Genomic DNA, 19950 nt, shown 5'->3' on the forward strand with positions numbered 1-19950 from the left:
CCATTGTTAAAATATAGAGCTGATAATAGTATACTCAAATCTAAGTGTATATTTATGAGTCGAATGTGAATAGTACCAAAAATATCGGAACCCCCGAGTACTATGCACTTCTAATTTTTGAAGCCTTCAAATAGTACTATATTGAAATGTATATAAATGTAACATAAAATAAATGTTGTCGTTGTTGTTACATTATATAAACAAGAATTTTTCATATTGGTATGTCTCTGCTTAGAACTTAAGTGAGAAAACCTGGATTTGCCCCTGGAAAATTCTTGTATTTCATTTATTTTTCGTACGAACTCAAAGCTTTGTACCGAAAATTGTTGCCGACCTAAACCGTTGCTGAAAATATTGTGACGGAATAGTGAAATAAACGTTTTGCTACGGATGAGATTTATTTCAATTTTTCCTATAAGTACCTTTTAAATTAATAACAAAAACTCGCAAAACCTATATTATAGAACTAGCATCATTTTAAGATTTTAAGCTTTAGTTTCCTTTCAAAGCAGAATAAAACTAGGATAGTACATTAATCTTGTCGCTATGTATTAACCGCTAACGCCCTCCCACAGCATATATTATCAAATTCACTTCTATAAAACCATCTGTGGAAAAGGAATGCGTAGGAAAGGAAATCGTATGCCGCTTTTCTTAGCTTTTCTGCTGATGCTGCTATCTATGAAACAAGGGCGAAACTAAAAGAAAATTTCCTATCTCATTTATCCCCTTCCAGTGACGTAAAAGAAAATTGAACAGAGAAAACGGTCGATAGATGCGTATTCGAGTTTTCACAGGGTATGAGAAGCAGAGTTTACCATAATAATTTTCAATCAATTAAGCGCGACGTAGGCAAGTTTATATTATAGTTTTTTTGGGACGGAGTTAAAAATAATTTTTAGCATAACACATATGCGTTAAACACTTGCAACCAATGTAGTAAGTTTCAGTAGATGATAGTTGTGTGGTTGCACTTTTGATGACAATGTGTGAATCGATTTGTGGATATTTTAGGGAAAATAAAAAGTAACTACTGATAATAAGTTGAAATATGGTAATCACGAGTTGAGTCATTTAGGAAAATTGTGGAGGTAATTAGGTGAAATTTTGTTATAAAGTACCCCGAGAAATATTCGAAATTTAGATTCTTAGAAATTTAATTATATTGGAAATTGGAAATTATCCTAGAATAATCCATAGGAAAATGAATAAAAAAATATCTCTGATTGAATTGATATTTTTTTTCTAAATCTTAATAGGGTTGAAGTTATAAAATATAAACAAAAACTATAAAATTCTGAAAGGATCCTCATAAAAAACTAAAAATATATTGCTTTTGGAATGTGTTGTTGATTTGATTAGATTGCTTTATGTTCTTTTTAGATTAGGTGTTTCATTTGTCATTGCATTTTGTCATATCATATGTTCCAGAATTAATTGCATTTTTTTTTGGGTTTTCTTTCGATTGCATCTATTTTTAATGCGTTTGAATTTATTTATTGTTGATATTATTGATTGTTATTGTATTGATATCTTGATTTTAGATACGGGATATTTAAATAGTAATGACCGCGATAATTAGTGGTACATACCCAGATAGCATACAATGTCCGGTCAATGTCCCATTTAAGTCGCATATCCCGAGACATGTGGGGTGTTAGCATATATACTAAGGATATACTGTACAATACATCCCAAGGAATGATAGCTTGTGGATTTACTGTACAAGATAATATATCACAGATATCCTCTAAACAGATAGCCTGAGGATATCCCCTTGGGCCATAATGGGACCATTAGAATAGAAATAAGGGAAAAAAGTGAAAAACAGTAATACAAAATGAAACTTAAAAAGTTAAATTTTGAACAACTAAGAAGGAAAATACTTAGTTTTTTTAGATTTGTGTTTTTTTTTGGAAGATATTTTATTGGCAACGTTTTTGTGCACATCTACATCGAGGTCAGTGTTGGCGAGTCCTAAAAAAAACCGGAATCAAACAGTTAAAATCAACTTGTTATTATTTTTGGACACGAACGAGACAAGAAACGCTATTTTATTAATTACAAATCCCATTTGACAACACTGTTCGGCTGCAATCAATGACTACTCGCGGTCGTGCCGTGCCGGACTCGTTGGAGTCTAATCGGCTTCTCCTCCGTCTCGTGGTGTGCCACCTTTTAAGCCTTGTTTTTGTTGGAGGTATAAGGTATACGGTGACTTGGCGTCTATTTTGAGCATTTGCGTGTGTATTTTGTACTGCTTTCAGTGCTTTCATTTCAGTTATTTTTTTGTGGTAATTGGACTAACCTAATAATTAAAGTCCTCTAGTATATCTATATAAGATCCAATATCCTTATAGTCGGATATACTAACGAAGTCTCAACTAATATAACTGGATGAAAGGATATCCTAAGTATCTGATATACTGTGGACGTTCCAATTAGTAACATGGTATATCCTTGAGACATCTTAAGGATGTCCCCTAGCTGAAACAGTATATCCCTAGGATATACGCTATGTCCTGTCAGATATCCTGAGAACGTTTTACGGACGTCCTTGTGGTATTTGGATAGTGATAATTCGTGAGGTAATTTCTGATAGAACTGGTAACTAGCATATACAGATCCACTATTGAAATTCAACTCGTTTATTCACTCTAAAAAGATAGGGTTTCGATGGGAAATGGGAAAATCAATTATCAAAATTGCATTTGTCACTAATCATTTTCTTTAATACCATCTTTAAGGGATTTCAAGAAATCAATTATTTCTTGTCGAACACATGAGCTCCATTGAAGCTGTAGTCCTAGAAATCTGAAATTTTGGACAGCAGACAGGAACCGCAATAATACTCAGAAAACTTTCTTGAACAAGCGACAACATTGTACTGCTAATAAAACCGCGAATCCCATGTATTATACAAAAGAACTCCGTTCGTTTATATTATTATACTGTAAGCTACGCAACTACTACGCAGCAATAACTAACAGATGGATGTTACGTTATTTAAACTCGTAGGGAGTGAATAATCGAAAAATGGAGTTTCTGAAAGCACTCCTGATAGTATCCGAGAAAGCCGCGAATATCGCGAGACGTATTCGAGAAGACGAACTTCTCTTCAGACTCTTGGTCGAGAAAAAAGATAACGATGAAGCAAATCCGAGATTTGTCGAAGACTTTAAAACTTTGGCCGACGTTCTGATCCAGGAGATGGTTAAGCACGACATTAAGGAACAGGTATAATTTCAAAACACGTTGGACTTTATCAAACTTTACGGTTTCAAATGTCAGTTTCCAGGAATCGGACAGCGGATATGCGGGGAAGAAAGCAACGAGTTTCGCAACCAGCTCGGAGAAAAAATCAAAGTAGAGATCAAACCAAACCTGGAAGAAACTTCGTCGTTGCTATCAAAAGTGTTGAACGGCGATACCGAGACTGCTGATATTCTAGCGACGGAAGTACACAAAACAATAAGTCTGGATGAGGTTAACGCAACACTTCCCGTACGAGACTTTGACTTAAACATTGAGAGGGTGGGCATTTGGATAGACCCAATAGGCAAGTAAGATGACATCATTCATAATCAACTAAATGTTTTTCAATTTTCTCTTTCAGATGCGACCTTTGAGTATATAAATGGTGTGGAAAAGGGTTGCGACAAGGGTATTTATTTGTCTGGGTTAAATTGCGTGACGATTTTAATCGGGGTATTCGATCAAGAGACTTCTTCTTCTTACTACGCCCTCTCCTTTCGAAGGTCGGCGATCCAAATGGCTATTGTGGCTCGGGAAACTGCAGCCCGGAATATTTCTATTGATGAGCGATTAAACCACCTCCTGAGGTCCTTGAGCCACGAGTTTTGACGTCTTCCTATCGATCTTTTACCTTGGACTTTGCCCTCTATTATCAGCCTCAGAAATTCATATTTTTCGCCCCTCATAACATGGCCAAGATACTGCATTTTTCTTTGTTTTATTATATTTAATAATTCGCGAGACCCGTGCATGCGATTCAAAACCTCATTATTGGTGATTTTCTGTACCCATGAGATCCGCAGTATTCTTCTATATATGTACATCTCGAACGCTTCTAGTCTCTTCTCTGTTTGAGCATCGAGTGTCCAGCTCTCGCATCCATAAAGCAAAACAGAGAAGATGAAGCATTTCACCATTCTCAATCTGAGCTCAAGACTTATGTCAGATCTTATGAAGAATACCCTCATGCTCATAAATGTTCTTCTCGCCTGCTCGATTCTCGACAATATTTCCTTCTTCGGATTACATTGACTATTGATATTGGCTCCCAGGTATTTGATTGAGTCGACTTGTTCAACTGGCTTCCCATTAACATTTAGATGTACATGAGTAACCGTTTTTGAGAACGCTAGTGTTTTGGTTTTGGCGACATTTAATTGCAATCCGAAAAAGTGGCTATAATGGACTATGCGATCTATCATGATTTGTAGCTCGGACGGACTGCTTGCCATGACAACAGTGTCGTCCGCGTACCTGATATTGGTTATGCTGATGCCATTGATCTTTATTCCTCCGTTAATTCCATCCATTGCCTCTCTGAATATAGCCTCCGAGTAGAGGTTAAACAATAGTGGGGACAGCACACAACCCTGGCGAACTCCCCTCTTGATCAGTATCTCATCTGATATGTTTTGCTCGATGTTGACCACTGCTGTTTGCCTCCAGTAAAGTTCTGAAATAATACGTAAGTCCTGCTCATCGATACCGGTTGCTGTTAGTATTTCGATCATCTTTTGATGGTTGACGCAATCGAATGCTTTGCGGTAGTCGATAAAACATGCATATACGCTTACATTCATGTCCCTGCATCTTTGTGTTAACACTTTCAGAGAGAAGAGTGCTTCGCGTGTACCTAGTCCGTTTCGGAATCCAAACTGAGTTTCGCCTATTTGCATTTCGCATTTCCTGTATATTCTTGTGTGGACAATTCTAAAAAATATTTTGAGCACATGGGACATGAGGCTAATCATTCTATAATCGTCACAATTAGAGGCATTGACTTTTTTGGGCAGCGTTATAAAAGTTGACTTTAGCCAATCGGCTGGTATCTTGCCCGAACTATAGATCTTGTTAAACAGTGATGTTATCAAATCCAAGCTTTTGCCTTCATTATCTGCTATTAGTTTAAGTGTTTCTGCATGAATTTTGTCTGGCCCAGTAGCTTTTCTATTTTTTTGTGATCTGATGGCGTGCATGACCTCATATTTGGATATTACTGGACCTTTTTCGTTTAGTTCGCTGTTATATGAGGGTGGGGTGTGTGTTCTTTCGTCGTTGTATAGCTGTTCGATGTACTCATGCCATCTTTTCAGTTTAGCATCTAATCCCGTAATTATTTCATTGTGTTTGTCCCTAAGTATTGATGCATGGTGTCGCCTGTGTTTGCCTGTCATCTCTTTTATTCTTTTATGCAGATTAAAGCTGTCATGTTTTGATTGTAGCTCCTCTATTTCTTGGCATTTTGTTATCAACCATTGTTCCTTTGCCTCTCTGCATTTCTTTCTAATAGTTCTATTTAGTTGTTTGTATTCTGTCGGCTTTGTTTTAAGTTTCCTTCTCTCATTCATTAGGTCCATAATTTCCTGTGTCATCCACTCTTTCTTCCTGTCGTTCTTTATGTAGCCGATGTCCTGTTCCTCTATGTTGGTTATTTTGTTTTTAAATATGTTCCATATCGTCTCTATTTCCCTTTCTGGTGCCAAACTGACTGCTGCTTCTATTTCACTTTCTATTTTCAAACTTATTTCTTGTTTCTTTTTGGTGTTATTCAGTTGTGCAAAGTCTATTTGTTTTGTGATCTTTTCCCTTTTGGTATTCATAAATCGTTTGAGTTTGAAGTCTATCACCACAGGATTGTGGTCACTATTAATGTCTGCGCCAGGGTATGTTTTCACTGCTTTTATGTATTTTTTGAATTCCTGTCCTATGAGAATAAAATCAATCTGGTTTCCGATAATCGTCCCCTCTCTGTCTGCAGGTGATCTCCAGGTATATAGTCTTCTGGGGTGAAGCTTAAAAAAGGTGTTAGTTATGATTAGATTGTTTTCTACACAGAACTGTATCAGTCTGTCGCCTCTTTCATTGCGCGTTCCAAGACCGTAATTCCCTACACTATCTCCATCAGAACCACGGCCTACCTTGGCATTGAAGTCACCAATAACCATACTTATTTCACCCTTCCTTGTCAGTCGCATGGCTTCATCAACTTGGGAGTAGAATTCTTCCATTTCTTGGTCTGATTTGTCCTGTGTTGGAGCGTAGATCTGGATTATGTTTAAATTTCTGTGGGTTGTTTGTAGTTTTAGCATCATGACCCTATCACTTAGGGGAATGAACTCTGTCACTGACTTTGCTATTCTCTCTGAGACAAGTATTGCCGTTCCATATCTATGGTCCGGATCAGTGCCTCCTGAATAGTACATGGTCCCTCTTTTAGTTTTTTGTTTTCCAGAGTTAGGCCATCTGACTTCACTCATTCCCATGATATCTATGTTCAATCTGTTCATCTCGCATTCAACGTTTGTAAGTTTTCCTGCCATAAATAAGCTGCGTGTATTCCATGTGGCAATGCGGACGATTTTACCGTAGATTTTGAATTTTTCGCTGTCTCTATCTGCATATTTCTCACTAGTGGAAGACGGGGGTATTCTTCGCACCCTCTCCCCACTTAAGGGGTGCCCCGGACTGAGGGCCGTTTTTGTGTTTTCTTCAGCCATTGAGATTTTTTGGAAAGTATAATACAGTAAGAGTTCCGTTTCTTTTCTGTATCGCAGTACCACAACTATTAAAACTGCTGCAGTCATACTTGTAGTGATCCAGCAATGAGCCGGTCCAGAATCATTTTCTTTGCGCCCCATCCTGGTACTGGTGGTCGCTGCTGCCCTCCACCAGGGATATTTATTGACCTCCCAGTCTAGATCCGTACTGTTCTGCGTTAACAGGATCACCTCGAGTAGGATGTGGCTCTGCACCACGCAGTACGGTCCTGGCTGAGGAGAGGCTATGTGTGCTTTTAGGCACGGACGCGTCACCCAGCCCTGGTTGTCATGAGGACCAGTGCCCAGTCATCCCGAAGCAAAGGTGCTACCTCTCTAACAAACCTTGAACCCATCAAGAGACTGGAAAGTCTATTATCGGGGTGATCAATCGACCGTTTCATAAGGATACCTCCAGGTGATTTCTCTATTTTAGATTTTGTTTTATTTCGCTTGCTGATTCATTGTTTGTCATAGCTGGGTGCAATATAGGTACTGTTTTACAATTGACAACTTTGAAAAAGAAACATTTTTTTCCTCTGTTACTCTGTTAGGAACTTACGACCGCTGTAACTTGGCATACGTTAGAACTACGATATTGAAACTTCCCCCTTTTAAGTCCAGAAATTGGGTGGGATCAGACAATGCAAAGGATTTTTTTTTAATTTTCGAAGAAACTTTTTTTTTGTTTTTTTTTTCTTGAAAACCATTGGATCAATGGGAGAAACAATTAAAACCGAAGACGCGTGAAATACGCTTACCAAAAACTTTTTTTTTCCGTCTCATGCCATGAAATTGCAGCATACAAAAACCACAACATTGTAATTGTTAATTTCTTTCACTACCTTATATAGTATGACCAACAATCTGTTCAACTCATTAAAAACGCATATTCACTGCCCTCGAACTGGACTATTGTTCAAGGTGTGAAATAAGGCCAATAGCAGTGCTAAAAATATTCCAAAATTTTCGATACAACTTGAAACAAAAACAGGTACTTTCTCAGTGACTCGTGGGAATAATCACTTTGTAAATACGAGTACGTCGCTACCCTCATTCAACCACCCTCTGGGTTGTTTTGGTAATGAACTATTCCGATTTCTCCTCATTTAAGGTTTTCGTATGTTATACGGGGTTGCGAGATATTCCGCGGATTGTTAATAAATACAATTGCCTGAAATTTGCAGCTATCGACTTGAAATTTAGCAGTGGGTAAAACTCCACGCCCAATATATAAACGATAAGTTATTATTATTATTATTATTATTACAAAGAATAAAGTGTAGAGGAGAACCTATTATGCACATTGATAGTTAGTAACATGAGAATGCTAGTATATAATAAATATTTAGTTATTGCTGTGAAAGAATACACTGTCCAAGCGACGTTTAAATACAGACAAGTTCGGCACACACACAAACTGTTCCAATAATCGAAAGTCGTGTTACTTATAAAATGCAGGCGATGTGAACTCCTGAATTGTTCTTTTCTTATTTTAAATGGATGACCACGTAGGAGTTCATCATTGCTTAAGATCACAAAGGCACATCAGATGGAAATTGGTCATGCGCAAACCTATACATTTGAATGAGATACTCTAGCAGCCAACGCTGACTTAATGTTGGCAAAGTATTTTGAGACGGTCATCGTAAGGTGTATGTCGAAGTTGAAGTGGTCAGCGCGTAGCGGTTCGTTGCACTCTTTCCAGAACATCACAGTCACGCAATAGTCATGGATTCCAGAGTGAGGAAGCAAATTCCAGGATGGGTCGAATGTAAGTGGAAAAAAGTCTGCAAGCGATGCGAGGACTAGGATTTTTAAAAGATTTTTTAACAAAAATAAAGCGCAGTTTGCTTTCTTTGCAATATTTGACACATGGACAGACCACGCAAGATCATTAGTTACTGTCACACCTAGGTCCATCTGGGAATCGACACATGACACAAAGTTTCCATTGATATAATAATTCAAACCGGGATTGTTTTTGCCAACATGCAGCACAGAGCACTTTTGAGCATTCAGCGGCAATAGAAAAGTTGAACACCACTTGGAAATAGTATTCAAGTCTCTGCAACACGTCTGCATGTGTTGAACGATTTTCAAATAATTTAGTGTCATCAGCTAAACGCTCACATGAGAATCAATGCTGGGGAGCAAATTCACGGTATACACTAACAACAGCACTGGTCTCAACATCGATCCGTGGGTAACACCACTAGGCACTCTGAACGACCGGTGGCTTAAAAACGATGCTATTCACTCTGGCAGTTTACCCCCCACTCCCACCTTTTCAAGTTTGAAATGCTGGACGCAATCGGAGACAGAAGTATTTTTTAAACAAAATTGGTTTTTTTTTTGCTAAACCATTCACTGGATCCGAAAAATCCTTGTACCAGAAAACGGGCGAGATCCTTTTATTTATTTCGAGCATTTTCCCAATTATGTAAGGTGTGTGATGGTTTGGTCCAAAAAATTAAAAGTCTCTTAAAATTTCCATTTGATGAAAATTGGTAGCCCCAAATGAAAGGCCGTGAAAAGAGGGCAAAATGATTTGAACGGTATGTGTTACTATTTTCATAGTTACATACAAGCGGCTCGAAATATTTGGAAAAATCCTGATTTGGAAGTTGCGTCGAGAAATCTACATTTGCAGGAAAAACAGCGGATTCGTCTAAAAGAAAGTGGTCTAGTTCTTATATATTGGTTGGATGAAGAAGAAATATTAAACAACAATTATGAGGAGATTTTGATATAAACATTTTATTCTTTAAACCTACCTAGCACACTTTCAAATAACAGCAACAATATATTTGCAACCTATTAATTTTATAAGGAGTGCTTTTATTTTGCTAGTTTAACTCAATTGAAATTACCTGTTTTGCTTTTCATAACAAACGACCGGCTTTCGACATTACAATTTAAATACGATAAAACGGCACAATCAATTAACTGTTAATGCTTTATTGTAGCTTATGCCCACTAAATGTTCAAGGATAAAAAGCAAACATTATAAAATATTTCCAAACGGACACGTTTGTTTACTGTCAGCAGCGTCACCATCGCAGTATAAATTCGGGGTGATTTATTGTTGTTTCGGCAACACCGTGCCTTTATCAAATATAGTTATTTTAGCATTAACGTCTAGCCAGCCGGTGAACTTAGCTCCCAACGGGAATTGATTAATCAATACTCTTTAGCAGACCCATCAACACCAATAAAGTTATCAAAACTAAACAACAATTACTAGCTAATTTTAAATCCTTTACATTTAAATGTCTAGGGAAAGCACACGAAGTCGCTGTTCATAAAAATTCGGGAGCTAAGCCACACGCTGTTTATTCTAGCTATCCGATGGGTATCACGAATCATTTTGCAGTCAGAGATGCATATGGGGAGTGGCTCTCAATTGCACTACAAATTTATCCCCCTTCGTCGTTGCTAACACAAAAGCAAGCACCAACGTTATTTGCTTGAGCAGCAGCGAATCGCCAGCGATCAAGGAAAAACTAAAGTCCGCGGGTTATGAGCTCGTCGAATCATGCGGTGCTGGTTATAAAATGCTGACCGTCATACTCGGACTGGCCGACGCGTACATTCTATCCAAGCCGACGACTTATTTTTGGGATACCTGCGCGCCGCAAGCAATTCTTCGAATGATGGGAGGTGACGTGATCAGATACGACGAGGCGATGATGGATGGTTCGAGAGTTGAAGTGGAATACGCGTTTTGTACTTCGAGATGCAACAATGGAGGCATCATAGCCTACTCCAGCGAGAAAATCTTGACCGATGTAATGAGCGCCCTCTCGAGGGAGTAAACTGTAGATCAGACGGATCTTTGTGCCGCGTACATTACATCAGTGCAATGTAAACTTTGATCGTACCTTATCATCTATAAGTTATTTGGCAATAGAGTAAACAAATATGTGATATTACCAACTCCGTGGTTACATAATTAAAGCAAATAAATTGCAAAACTAAGGGTAATTATTTGAGGGAATGATTTTTTCATGCAATTAATAACATTTATTCATACGAAATTATTGTTGAATTATATTAAAAACCATTTACTGTGCGCTCTCTAGTCAAACAATCATGGACGTAACAATGTTAATACATGGACTGTATGTAAGCTTGTCAATGTTCATTATTGCATCAGCAACTTTAATATATTTCCTTTCAAGATTTTTCACTCAGTTTTATTATTTAAACCTGCTTTTTCAAGAAATAAATCATTTCCAAATTATATTTTTAACACCACTCTAAACATTTCTTTTTATTTTATATAAGGTATTAAAAAAGTACTTTGCAAAACTTTAAGAAACGAATACTTAGGTCCAAAAATGCACATGCAAAATTTTCTAAAAAAATAGTTTTTTTATAACTTCACTTTCGATATTTTTTTCAAATTTGGTGTACATCTTTTAATTATTGAAATTATTAAAATAAATAAATACAAAAAATTAGCTACGAACAGGAGGACGTTTATTATTAAATAATGTTAAATATCTTTAAACAAAGTACAAGTAATACTCTTTCAGAAAAAAACAAATTAGAGCAACTGCTGGAAATGACCTCCCCCGACTTTGATATATGCGTGTGTACGCCTTATTAGGGACTGGCGAACCCTTAAAACACCAGGGGTGTTCCTAATAACTGTACAAGAGTTTTCTATCTTATTTCTTAGATCTTCTTCACTTTGGACTGGTGTTGTGTAAACTAATGTTTTTAACTGTCCCCAGAAAAAAAAATCTATTTCATTTAAATCAGGTGGCCAAAAATGTGGTCCAGCACGCCCAATCCAATGATCAGTATAATTTTCATCCAAATACTGACGTGCTACTAAACTGAAGTGCGGTAGAACTCCGTCACACGTAAACCACACAGAACGTCTTTGTTCTTGCGGAACATTCTGAAAAAGTTCAGGTAATACATGTTCAATAAATTGTCTGCACTGCTCACCAGTAAGACTGCCAGGCGGAAAGTCAGGCCCGATAAGGAAATCCCCTATAACTTCAATCCAAACATTTACCGAAAATTGCTCCTGAAAATGGTTTCAGAAAAAGCAGTGGCGTGCCATTTTTTTCTTTAAAAATATTTAGTTCAAACCGCGTACGGACGCCACTAGTAAAAATAAAACTAAAACGTTTGTGTCAAAAACCGCCTCTCTATAATTAGAAGATGTCCACTAAATTTGATAGAAATATCGAAAGTGATATAAATGTTATAAAAGGAAAAATAAATATTTTAGAAAATTTGAACACCGTGTATCTTGACAAATATACATTTTTTGACCTATGTTTATTTGAATGCTTCATCGTAAAATCACACAAGGAATCGTTTCTTAAAGTTTGGCAGCGTACTTTTTTAACACCCTGTATAATAAGTTTAAAAACATTTTAAAAGCTAAATAGGTTAGGGCATAGGTTGATATTATGAAATTTTCTGCTTAACATAGCACCCTATATATTCTATGTAACTCTTTTTTTCTTTCTCTTTCTTCTGCGTATGATAATTACAATAGTTTCTTAATTTATAATTAAGCCTCGCCTAAAATGCATAAAAATTCATTTATTGTTGAATAAAAAAAATTATAATATACCTGACACTCTCTTTTTGAGAAACCAAAAGAAAAACATTCAAAGAGAGTTTTGGGTAGTTTAAAAGATACATTTTCATGTAAATCTTAACATAAGCTAGTTTTATATGGGATCCAGTCTATAATAAAAATATAGGGTATTTCATTTAAAATCCCATAGTCAACACTGCACTAGCAGAAACATTTTTAAAAAAATTATCTCATTAATTCATCATTTTATAGAGAAACGATAGGAAAAAACAACATTAATATTGAATGAATAAAGGACACATAAAGAAACATATTTGGTTGATGTAAGATTTGTTTCTTTTTTACCTTAACTTATTGCCTATTTGGTACAAAAATACTTTCACATTTCATTTAAACTATTTCAATCAAAGAATTAAACAAAGAATTAAAACAGCAAACAATCTTCACACCATGCAAAAACCTAATGTGAAATCATAACTGAAGGCTACCTTTATCACTGCTTGTCCCATAATACTGCAAATATTCCTTTTTACTTTTTGTAAGTATATACAATTTTTGTGTCACAACACCCCTTGAATGCATTTCTTTTAATCTTGTTTTTATAGTTTCTATGCTGCACAAAAAAATTTTTGGAACTCGGCAAATATCATCAGATGTAAATCCATAGCCATATAAAAGATCTGTCATCTCTTTGATTTTCAATAAGCTCTTTCTCCGCAAACGTGGATATTTGTGCACAAATTCTCTAGCAGTTTCCAATGGGCAGCACAATCTTTCCGAAATATATTCGATTACAGCCTCGTCTCCCAATACACTCTTGTTTTCTAAATCTTTTTTAATATGCCTAAAATGAAGCATACACAACTTCAGCAAAACAATAATATATGCATTGTGTCACTTACCTGGCTAAAGTCCCATCTGTACACCTAATCAACCAAGGCTTCTTTATATCAATTTCATGTTTCTTTAGATACTCTAGCTTTGACTTTAACAACTTGGTACTGTACCGTAATATCCACAGGTCTTTTACAACGTCCTGAAATGCAATTCCATGGTCCATTAACAATTTTAGGCTTTCATTCAAGTGATCCTGATCAACTGTAACTAAAAATGGTTTTGCTGCTATTATGCAACAAGTCTCCGGTAGTGGTAACTACAAAACTTAAAGCATTACATAAATATCATTATAGGGTGAACAATTTGCTTACTTTAAGAAATTTAGAGAGCTCATCAATTCTATCATTTTCACAGAGCCTCTTGATAGTTGCTAAAGATAATTTGAGGAGGGGCAAAGTCACTTTCATTGGGTGAGGCAAAGTCTTTAAAATATCTATTTTCTCCAAGAGATCATTTGTAGCTAACAGCTCTGGATAAATCAATAATTTTGTATGGGATATCCCCGATTCTATGAAATAGTTGTAATTTTTGTCAATCATTGAAGTGGAAGTGTGGACAAGTTCTCTATGTCTTTCAATAATATTAAGTGCGTCTAGTCCATGTATCCTTAACAGTTCTTGAAGTTTAAGCTTTACCTTGTTTAAGGATTTTTCCTTATGTTTTACAAGGTTTCGTTCGTCGTCACAGTCGACCGCTACTTTTGAATAAAACAGAATGCAATTTCTCGACGTTAATTGCGGGGAAACACTGGGATTTGACCGGAGTAATTTATTTAATCGAATAAATAATCTCATTATCAAAGATTTTCTCTAAAGCATAACTACCACATAACCTTTCAATTCAATTCAATGATGCGTTTCACAAAAAACTGTTGGGCAACCTTACAATTAAGTTAATGATACGTTTCACAAACACTGTTGGGCCCGACTGCTAGGATCATTTGCCCATTGCCCACTTCGGTCGAGGATTTTCGCTTCTGGAAAATGACTAACGAACGTATGACTAACGTACAAAGAAGAAAAATAACCAATATTTGCTCAGCTACCAAAAAACGATTTTGACCGATACCAAAAAAATCGGCTTCCTCCCGCTTCCATCGCGGACCATCCGGGCCCATCCGGCCTCCAGGGAACAGGGAAAAACGAGGGGGCCGACGACAATTATAACTTTAAAACATGGAAACCGATATCAAACTTTTGAGGACGAATACAAGGGATTCTGTCGGGAGCGAATCCAACCTTTCAATTACAAGTACAATCCGTTTCACAATTACTGTTGGATAAGACTGCTAGGATCACTTGCCCATTGCCGACTTCCGTCAAGGATTTTCACTTTTGGTCATAGATCAACATGTATAAAGAAATATAACCAATATGTGCTCAGCTAGAAAAAAACAATTATGACGAATACCAAAAAACCGGCCTCCCCGCTTCCACCTCAGACTATCCGGCCCATCCGCCCACCATACCGGCGTGAACAGTCAAAACACCAGAGCCGGCAGAACTTGTAATACTTAAAAACGATTACCAAACAATTCCAAAAGAGAATCATACAAGGGATTCTGCTAGGAGCGAGCGGAGGTTAAACCGCCGCGTGCAATGCCCCACCACAGAATCCAACCTTTCAATTCAATTTAATTATGCCTTTCGCAATTTCTGTTAGGCAAACCTGCTATAATCATTCGCCCATTGCCGACTTCCGTCGAGGATTTTCGCTTTTGGTCATAGTCCAACACGTAAAAAGAAGAAATATAACTAATATTTGCTCAGGTAGCAAAAAAGGATTTTGACCGATACCAAAAAAACTGGCATCCCCCTCTTCCCTCGCATACCATGCGGGTTATTCCGGTCACTATACCAGCGTGAACGGAAAAAAAGACAGGGCCGACTACGAATAACTTTAAAACATTCACTGACCACTAAAAACACTAAATCCACACAATGGAAACAAATTTTAAAATTGTTGGGGACGATTACAAGGGATTCTGTCGAGCGAACGGAGGTTAAACCGCCACATGCAATGCTCACGACAGAATCCCTATCACATAACCTGAAAAATGTTACTTAATTACTCTTGGTGGACGACTTCTCCAGGATCATTTGACCAAGAAGCAACAAAATGGAATATTGACAAATCTTCTTCTTACTTTGGCAAAGATTTTTACAAAGTGGGCCTGTAGCAGTAAATCAATTAAACGGTTTTCCAAAAAAATAAATATTGATATAGGTTCTCATAAAAAAAAGCCAACAGGATGATTGACGAAATGTATGCAAGTTCGACTCATCATCAACCGAAGCAGGAGAAATCCAGAAAAATGGTAAATAGTATGGAAAGAAATTTAGTTTATACTGCAATGAAATAAAACACATTAGTCAAAACTATTACCAAATTAGATATAATATATTATATTCACAAAGGTAAAAAATCCAGTCAGGTACATAAATTAAACTCAAAAACAGCTTAAGTTTTGCAATTTTGCATTACTTATGGGAAATATATGGTTCTTATTTTGTACAAAAAACGTAAATTGATCGGCAAAGTTTATTTAGGTTCGTTGGTCCCTGTGGGTGACAGGTCGGTCTGTTCCCAGGAAGCCTGTGCGTCAGCCATGTGGCATCTGTAATATTAATAAACATCTGCATTGCGCGTCAATTGCAGGCGTAGCTAATTTAAATGGAACTGAATCCGTTTCTTATACGTATCCCTCGATTCGAAGGAATTGAAATTCAGTTCCACACGACTACGCAAAAAAATATTTTATTTCTATTTGTTGATAATTTGTGTACCTGTCATAATGGTTATTAATCATTGGAGTAGTCTCGACCATAGGTAGCACAGTGGTGTGTCGCCTGCCGTTATCACATATGCTAAAAATATTTCTTTTAAATCTTTTGGCAAAGAACGACAATTTTGTACAGTGCAATCCCTTCAATTACTAGTATAAGGCCATACTTTAATAATATACTGAAATATATACTTTTATTAAACAGTTCGTATATGAGTTCATTCAATCGGATTGCACTGCATACTGATTTTAAAATTAGGAATAATTTGATAATTTAATAGTGATTCGTACTCGACAGCATTATCCTCTGGGGAATGTGGAGTCTTTTTCCAGCATTGAGTGCAACCTGAAGATTTTCTAAAAAAAATAAAACATAAAAATGAATCCATTTCAACTCTAAGATAGTAAGTCTATATGTCATAGTAAAGTTACTTTTGAAGCTAGACTATTCCTACACATTTGTCGAATATAAATTCGTTTTTATAATTTTTTTGTTTATATTATGCAATGCGGATTTTCAAGTACGAAATGATCCATTATAAATAAACAACAAGAAAAACGTCATTACCAGTTTTCTCGCGATAGAAAAAATGCTGTTTTACTTAACGGCATTTTCAGAAAGTTGCCCGAAACTTGTGGGTAATCACACAAAGTCACGTTAATATCTACTTTTAAGCTTAACGGAGCGCACTCACAAGTTCTATAGACCGATATTTGCAACGCCTTGTTCGGTCGAACTTGTTCAATTAAGTAAGTTCTACTACTAACCGAAACTAAAAGAGAATTTCGACACAGACACGTAAATGAAAGTTCTGTGCCGCAAATTTCTGTATAATAAATAGATTAGCACCAATTACCTACAGTAATTTCCACTTTTAAGGTTGAGAAGGGACATTTTAATAAGCAGAAACAACCCAAACAACTATGTATAGGGCATAATTTTCTCAAAATATTCCTAGGACCCTTTCAACGTTCAGGGAAAACGAATTAAGTATGTGGAGATAGCTGTTTAGAAAGAAAATGAAGCAAAGGTGAGCTTTCACGAAAATGTGACATTCGTCCGAGAACCGCCTTCTACTTTATAAGGCCGTGGAACGCTAAAGCATGAATCATCGCGCTAAGGAAGCGAGATATGTATGTTGCATGAGGTTGGTAATACCAAATATACCTAGGGAAAAGAGGATTTGACAAATTTTAATTGCTTTATATTATTTTAATGTTTAAAATTTTGTGGAAACAGGTAAAAATGGTCCAAAAATTTATAACGAAGTGCTGCATACATATTTTAAAAATTTAATTTAATAATAAATGAATGAAGAACATATTTATGTACCTGTTTTTATGTCAAAATTGTTTTATTTTGTTTTGCGACTAGTAACGACTGCTAAACTATGCACAGTTTTCGCAAATTCTGATTCTTTTAATTTGTCGTCTTTTCGTATGAGCATAAAACGCTCTAGCGACCTGCTTTTATTATCCTTTATGTGACGACTCACCGATTGCTTACAGTCGCAGAGGTCGTTCTGTCCCTATACTAACCAGTTTTTATCTTTCTAGGAGTATTATATTATAAGTAATGTAGCTAGATGGATACAGGTCACATGTTCAAGGAAAACATGGTAGATCCCATGGCTGATATAAAACACAACTGGTGCCTTCATGTTTCATGGATTAAATTACAAATATCTACTCGTCGTTTCGTATAATTAGATTGAGTTTACTACATTTTCTCTTGTTTCCGACAAAAATATTTGCGTTGAGTTGAAGTATGTTTACGGTTCACCTGACATGGTTCACCTTTGATGTTTAAATGGGTTAGCGAACATATTTTGAGGTCATAACTGAAACCCCATATTGCCTGCGTGATCGAATCTTAAAGGTCAGAGTAAACTATACAAGTATTAACAGGGCCTGATATTTAGAGGGTGGCTAATTATGCTCGTTTGATTATTTTAGCATTTCAAAATTCAGTACGTTCGACATAATACGCGCTAGTTCATTACGCATAATTTAACTAGATACGCAAGTTGATAGAACATTAAATCGGAACTAAATATGGTAATTACGGCGGCGCATCTAATATGCTAATGACAATTAATACAATATTGATATATGTTCGGAGTGCACACAATGTTTACAAAATGTACCAGAGCGCACTGCTTTCGGTCATAAATCAGTACAAAAAAACCGTGAATATCGTTATTCTAAATCGGGATCGTCACCTGGACTGGCCTCCATCGTTTGCATCCTTAGAGCCAGACGAAATTGACGTTACGTTGCGACAAGGCGCGTAGTCATAGTTGCGAAGCGACATCTGTAGGTAGAAACTGTTCTTAATGGCAAGTTGTACCTAAGAACCGAGGGTTAATTTTAACATTGTAGTTGAACTTTCGTGAAAGCTTACCTCTCCGTTAAGGAAACAGTACAACACGGCCACGAAAAACCCCTGGAAAGTGTTTAGAAAGTATGTGGTGTACGACCACAAAGCGAAGACCCAAGATCTCTTGACTCGATAATCTAGAAGGAACAGAATATGCGCGATGCCCATCAGCGGAAGGAGAAAAATGGCAGCTCGAACGGCTTTCCTGAAACGAGACCTTTGTTCCATACGTCGAGGTTGTTTCAACACTTGAAGAACCAGTCGCTTGAAGCGGTGGAAACTTTACAATCTGAGGCTTTCACTTGAAAACATAATTTTAGAAATTGAACCTGTGGTTTCTACCGGGTCTTTGACGCTAGTCAAAACTATAGCGGGTAAGCCTTACTGCGAGAAGTATTAACCGTTACGGCCTGCGCCAACAAAATATATTACCAAACATATTCCCAAGTTTTTAGAGCGACCTCCAGAAGGCGCAACTTCTAAGACTAGTGAGAAAATGGGATTTTTACAAAATTTTTAATAGCCAAGAAGTTGTGGTAAGTTTTGCCCTATTTAATTTTTCAAAGATATTTCCACAGGTTACTGTAATACTATTTACAAAATTTCTGGATTCCTAGTGCGTCGGTTGTTGTTGTTGTTCGGTTGTAAATAATTTTGCCCTATTTTCTTAAATTGAAATGTTAACAACTCCAGATGGGGTTATCGAAACCAAGCGATCTTGGTCTTATTTAAAAGAGCATTTTTGCTCTACAATATACCTTATAAAAAATAATAATATTTATAGTATTTATAAAATTTTAAATGTAACAATGTGTAAACTTAACTAATACGACTAACTTATTAACTAAATATGAAGTGATGGAAATAACATATTTTTCGGTTTCTAATAGTTTGCGGGATACAGCCGGGGGCCATTCTTTGTGGGACACTCAGTACATAAGATAGTTTTGGCAACGTATATTAGAGAAAAAAAAATTATATCGCGATTCCAGATTAGAATTTTCAAAATTATTTTTTTCGCGAAAGCCTCACATCTAATCATTTTTCGACTATCACGGCGTGTTCCATGTATCAAATCGAATCATCGCCTGGGACAAAACACACAGAATTTGAAAAAAAAGTACCTGACTTGCTCTAATTCACTGCTTCTTGTTTCTCTCAGCTTTGCGATCAGCACTCTGATAATGTTCAGAAGGAACAGCAAATTCACCTAAAACGTCATTAAATGCAAACTCTCATAATTTTTTTAAGTGATATTATACATATCATAAATACTTTTTCTATGGGCATTAGTTTGCAGGTAGATTTTCCAAAAAAAAAACACTAATGGACAAACGTAAGTAGTGTTTAAATCCCTGATTAAAGCACCGGAAACTCCCAAAGAGGCTCACGACGTTATAAAGTGACACTTTATGCATGATTGATTGGGATATTTCAGGGAAGACGGTAGAAAAAAGTAATTTAGTGTACTATTTAAAAAAAAAGCGGATCCAAAAATTAGGAGATCGTTTTTGTAGACGTTAGTCAG

At 36.4% G+C, this 19950-nt stretch overlaps 3 protein-coding genes and 1 long non-coding RNA gene across 13 annotated transcripts in view; 2 read left to right on the top strand and 2 right to left on the bottom strand.

The window, feature by feature from the left end:
• The first annotated feature begins 783 nt into the window (after nucleotides 1–783).
• LOC132696096 (inositol polyphosphate 1-phosphatase) lies at nucleotides 784–10964 on the top strand. 8 transcript variants are annotated; one of them, XM_060660701.1, is made up of 7 exons: nucleotides 784–939; nucleotides 1015–1091; nucleotides 2748–3237; nucleotides 3292–3559; nucleotides 3617–3715; nucleotides 7146–7209; nucleotides 10168–10964. In XM_060660701.1, exons 3-7 carry the CDS (start codon nucleotides 3037–3039, stop codon nucleotides 10607–10609), a joined length of 1074 nt encoding a protein of 357 aa, XP_060516684.1. In that variant the 5' UTR covers nucleotides 784–939; nucleotides 1015–1091; nucleotides 2748–3036; the 3' UTR covers nucleotides 10610–10964. The 8 variants fall into 8 exon arrangements, with proteins under 8 accessions (XP_060516684.1, XP_060516688.1, XP_060516682.1 ...); XM_060660705.1 differs by having other exon boundaries at nucleotides 3019–3237; XM_060660700.1 differs by lacking the exons at nucleotides 784–939; nucleotides 1015–1091 and adding exons at nucleotides 1704–1830; nucleotides 1900–2588.
• Nucleotides 10965–11264: 300 nt separating this feature from the next.
• Nucleotides 11265–14295, bottom strand: LOC132696095 (transcription termination factor, mitochondrial). 3 transcript variants are annotated; one of them, XR_009617993.1, is made up of 6 exons: nucleotides 13569–14295; nucleotides 13263–13513; nucleotides 12849–13204; nucleotides 12394–12509; nucleotides 11754–12341; nucleotides 11265–11703 (listed from the first exon to the last, which is right to left on the bottom strand). XR_009617993.1 is itself a non-coding variant. In XM_060660697.1 (4 exons), exons 1-4 carry the CDS (start codon nucleotides 14049–14051, stop codon nucleotides 12478–12480), a joined length of 1122 nt encoding a protein of 373 aa, XP_060516680.1. In that variant the 5' UTR covers nucleotides 14052–14295; the 3' UTR covers nucleotides 11265–12477. The 3 variants fall into 3 exon arrangements, 1 of the variants encoding a protein (XP_060516680.1); XR_009617992.1 differs by having other exon boundaries at nucleotides 11754–12509; XM_060660697.1 differs by having other exon boundaries at nucleotides 11265–12509.
• Nucleotides 14296–15694: 1399 nt separating this feature from the next.
• The window catches only part of LOC132696455 (PDF receptor-like), a 55210-nt gene continuing 50954 nt past the window's right edge, over nucleotides 15695–19950 (bottom strand). The window contains exons 9-14 of the mRNA XM_060661272.1: nucleotides 19547–19632; nucleotides 18447–18627; nucleotides 18265–18392; nucleotides 16334–16399; nucleotides 16044–16124; nucleotides 15695–15874 (exon numbers count right to left, since the gene is read on the bottom strand). Of these exons, the coding sequence (XP_060517255.1) occupies nucleotides 15799–15874; nucleotides 16044–16124; nucleotides 16334–16399; nucleotides 18265–18392; nucleotides 18447–18627; nucleotides 19547–19632 (618 nt within the window). The 3' untranslated portion in view covers nucleotides 15695–15798. The remainder of the gene's footprint in view (nucleotides 15875–16043; nucleotides 16125–16333; nucleotides 16400–18264; nucleotides 18393–18446; nucleotides 18628–19546; nucleotides 19633–19950) is intronic.
• On the top strand, nucleotides 17027–18484 carry LOC132696457 (uncharacterized). The gene is made up of 3 exons (XR_009618029.1): nucleotides 17027–17190; nucleotides 17600–18358; nucleotides 18425–18484. It is a non-coding gene; the product is annotated as an uncharacterized LOC132696457 (long non-coding RNA).

Source organism: Cylas formicarius, unplaced genomic scaffold (genome assembly GCF_029955315.1).
Source record: "Cylas formicarius isolate icCylForm1 unplaced genomic scaffold, icCylForm1.1 PGA_scaffold_1__22_contigs__length_36826433, whole genome shotgun sequence".
NCBI classification, from domain to species: Eukaryota; Metazoa; Arthropoda; class Insecta; order Coleoptera; family Brentidae; genus Cylas; species Cylas formicarius.

Coding starts and splice junctions, on each gene's coding strand:
- LOC132696096 (XM_060660699.1), top strand. CDS start 3,037: ATGGAGTTTCTGAAAGCACTCCTGATAGTATCCGAGAAAGCCGCGAAT. Junction 3,238..3,291: donor AGCACGACATTAAGGAACAG/GTATAATTTCAA, acceptor TTCAAATGTCAG/TTTCCAGGAATCGGACAGCG. Junction 3,716..7,145: donor GATTTTAATCGGGGTATTCG/ATCAAGAGACTT, acceptor AACCTTGAACCC/ATCAAGAGACTGGAAAGTCT.
- LOC132696095 (XM_060660697.1), bottom strand. CDS start 14,051: ATGAGATTATTTATTCGATTAAATAAATTACTCCGGTCAAATCCCAGT. Junction 13,514..13,568: donor AGCTCTCTAAATTTCTTAAA/GTAAGCAAATTG, acceptor TAAGTTTTGTAG/TTACCACTACCGGAGACTTG. Junction 13,205..13,262: donor ACAGATGGGACTTTAGCCAG/GTAAGTGACACA, acceptor GCTTCATTTTAG/GCATATTAAAAAAGATTTAG.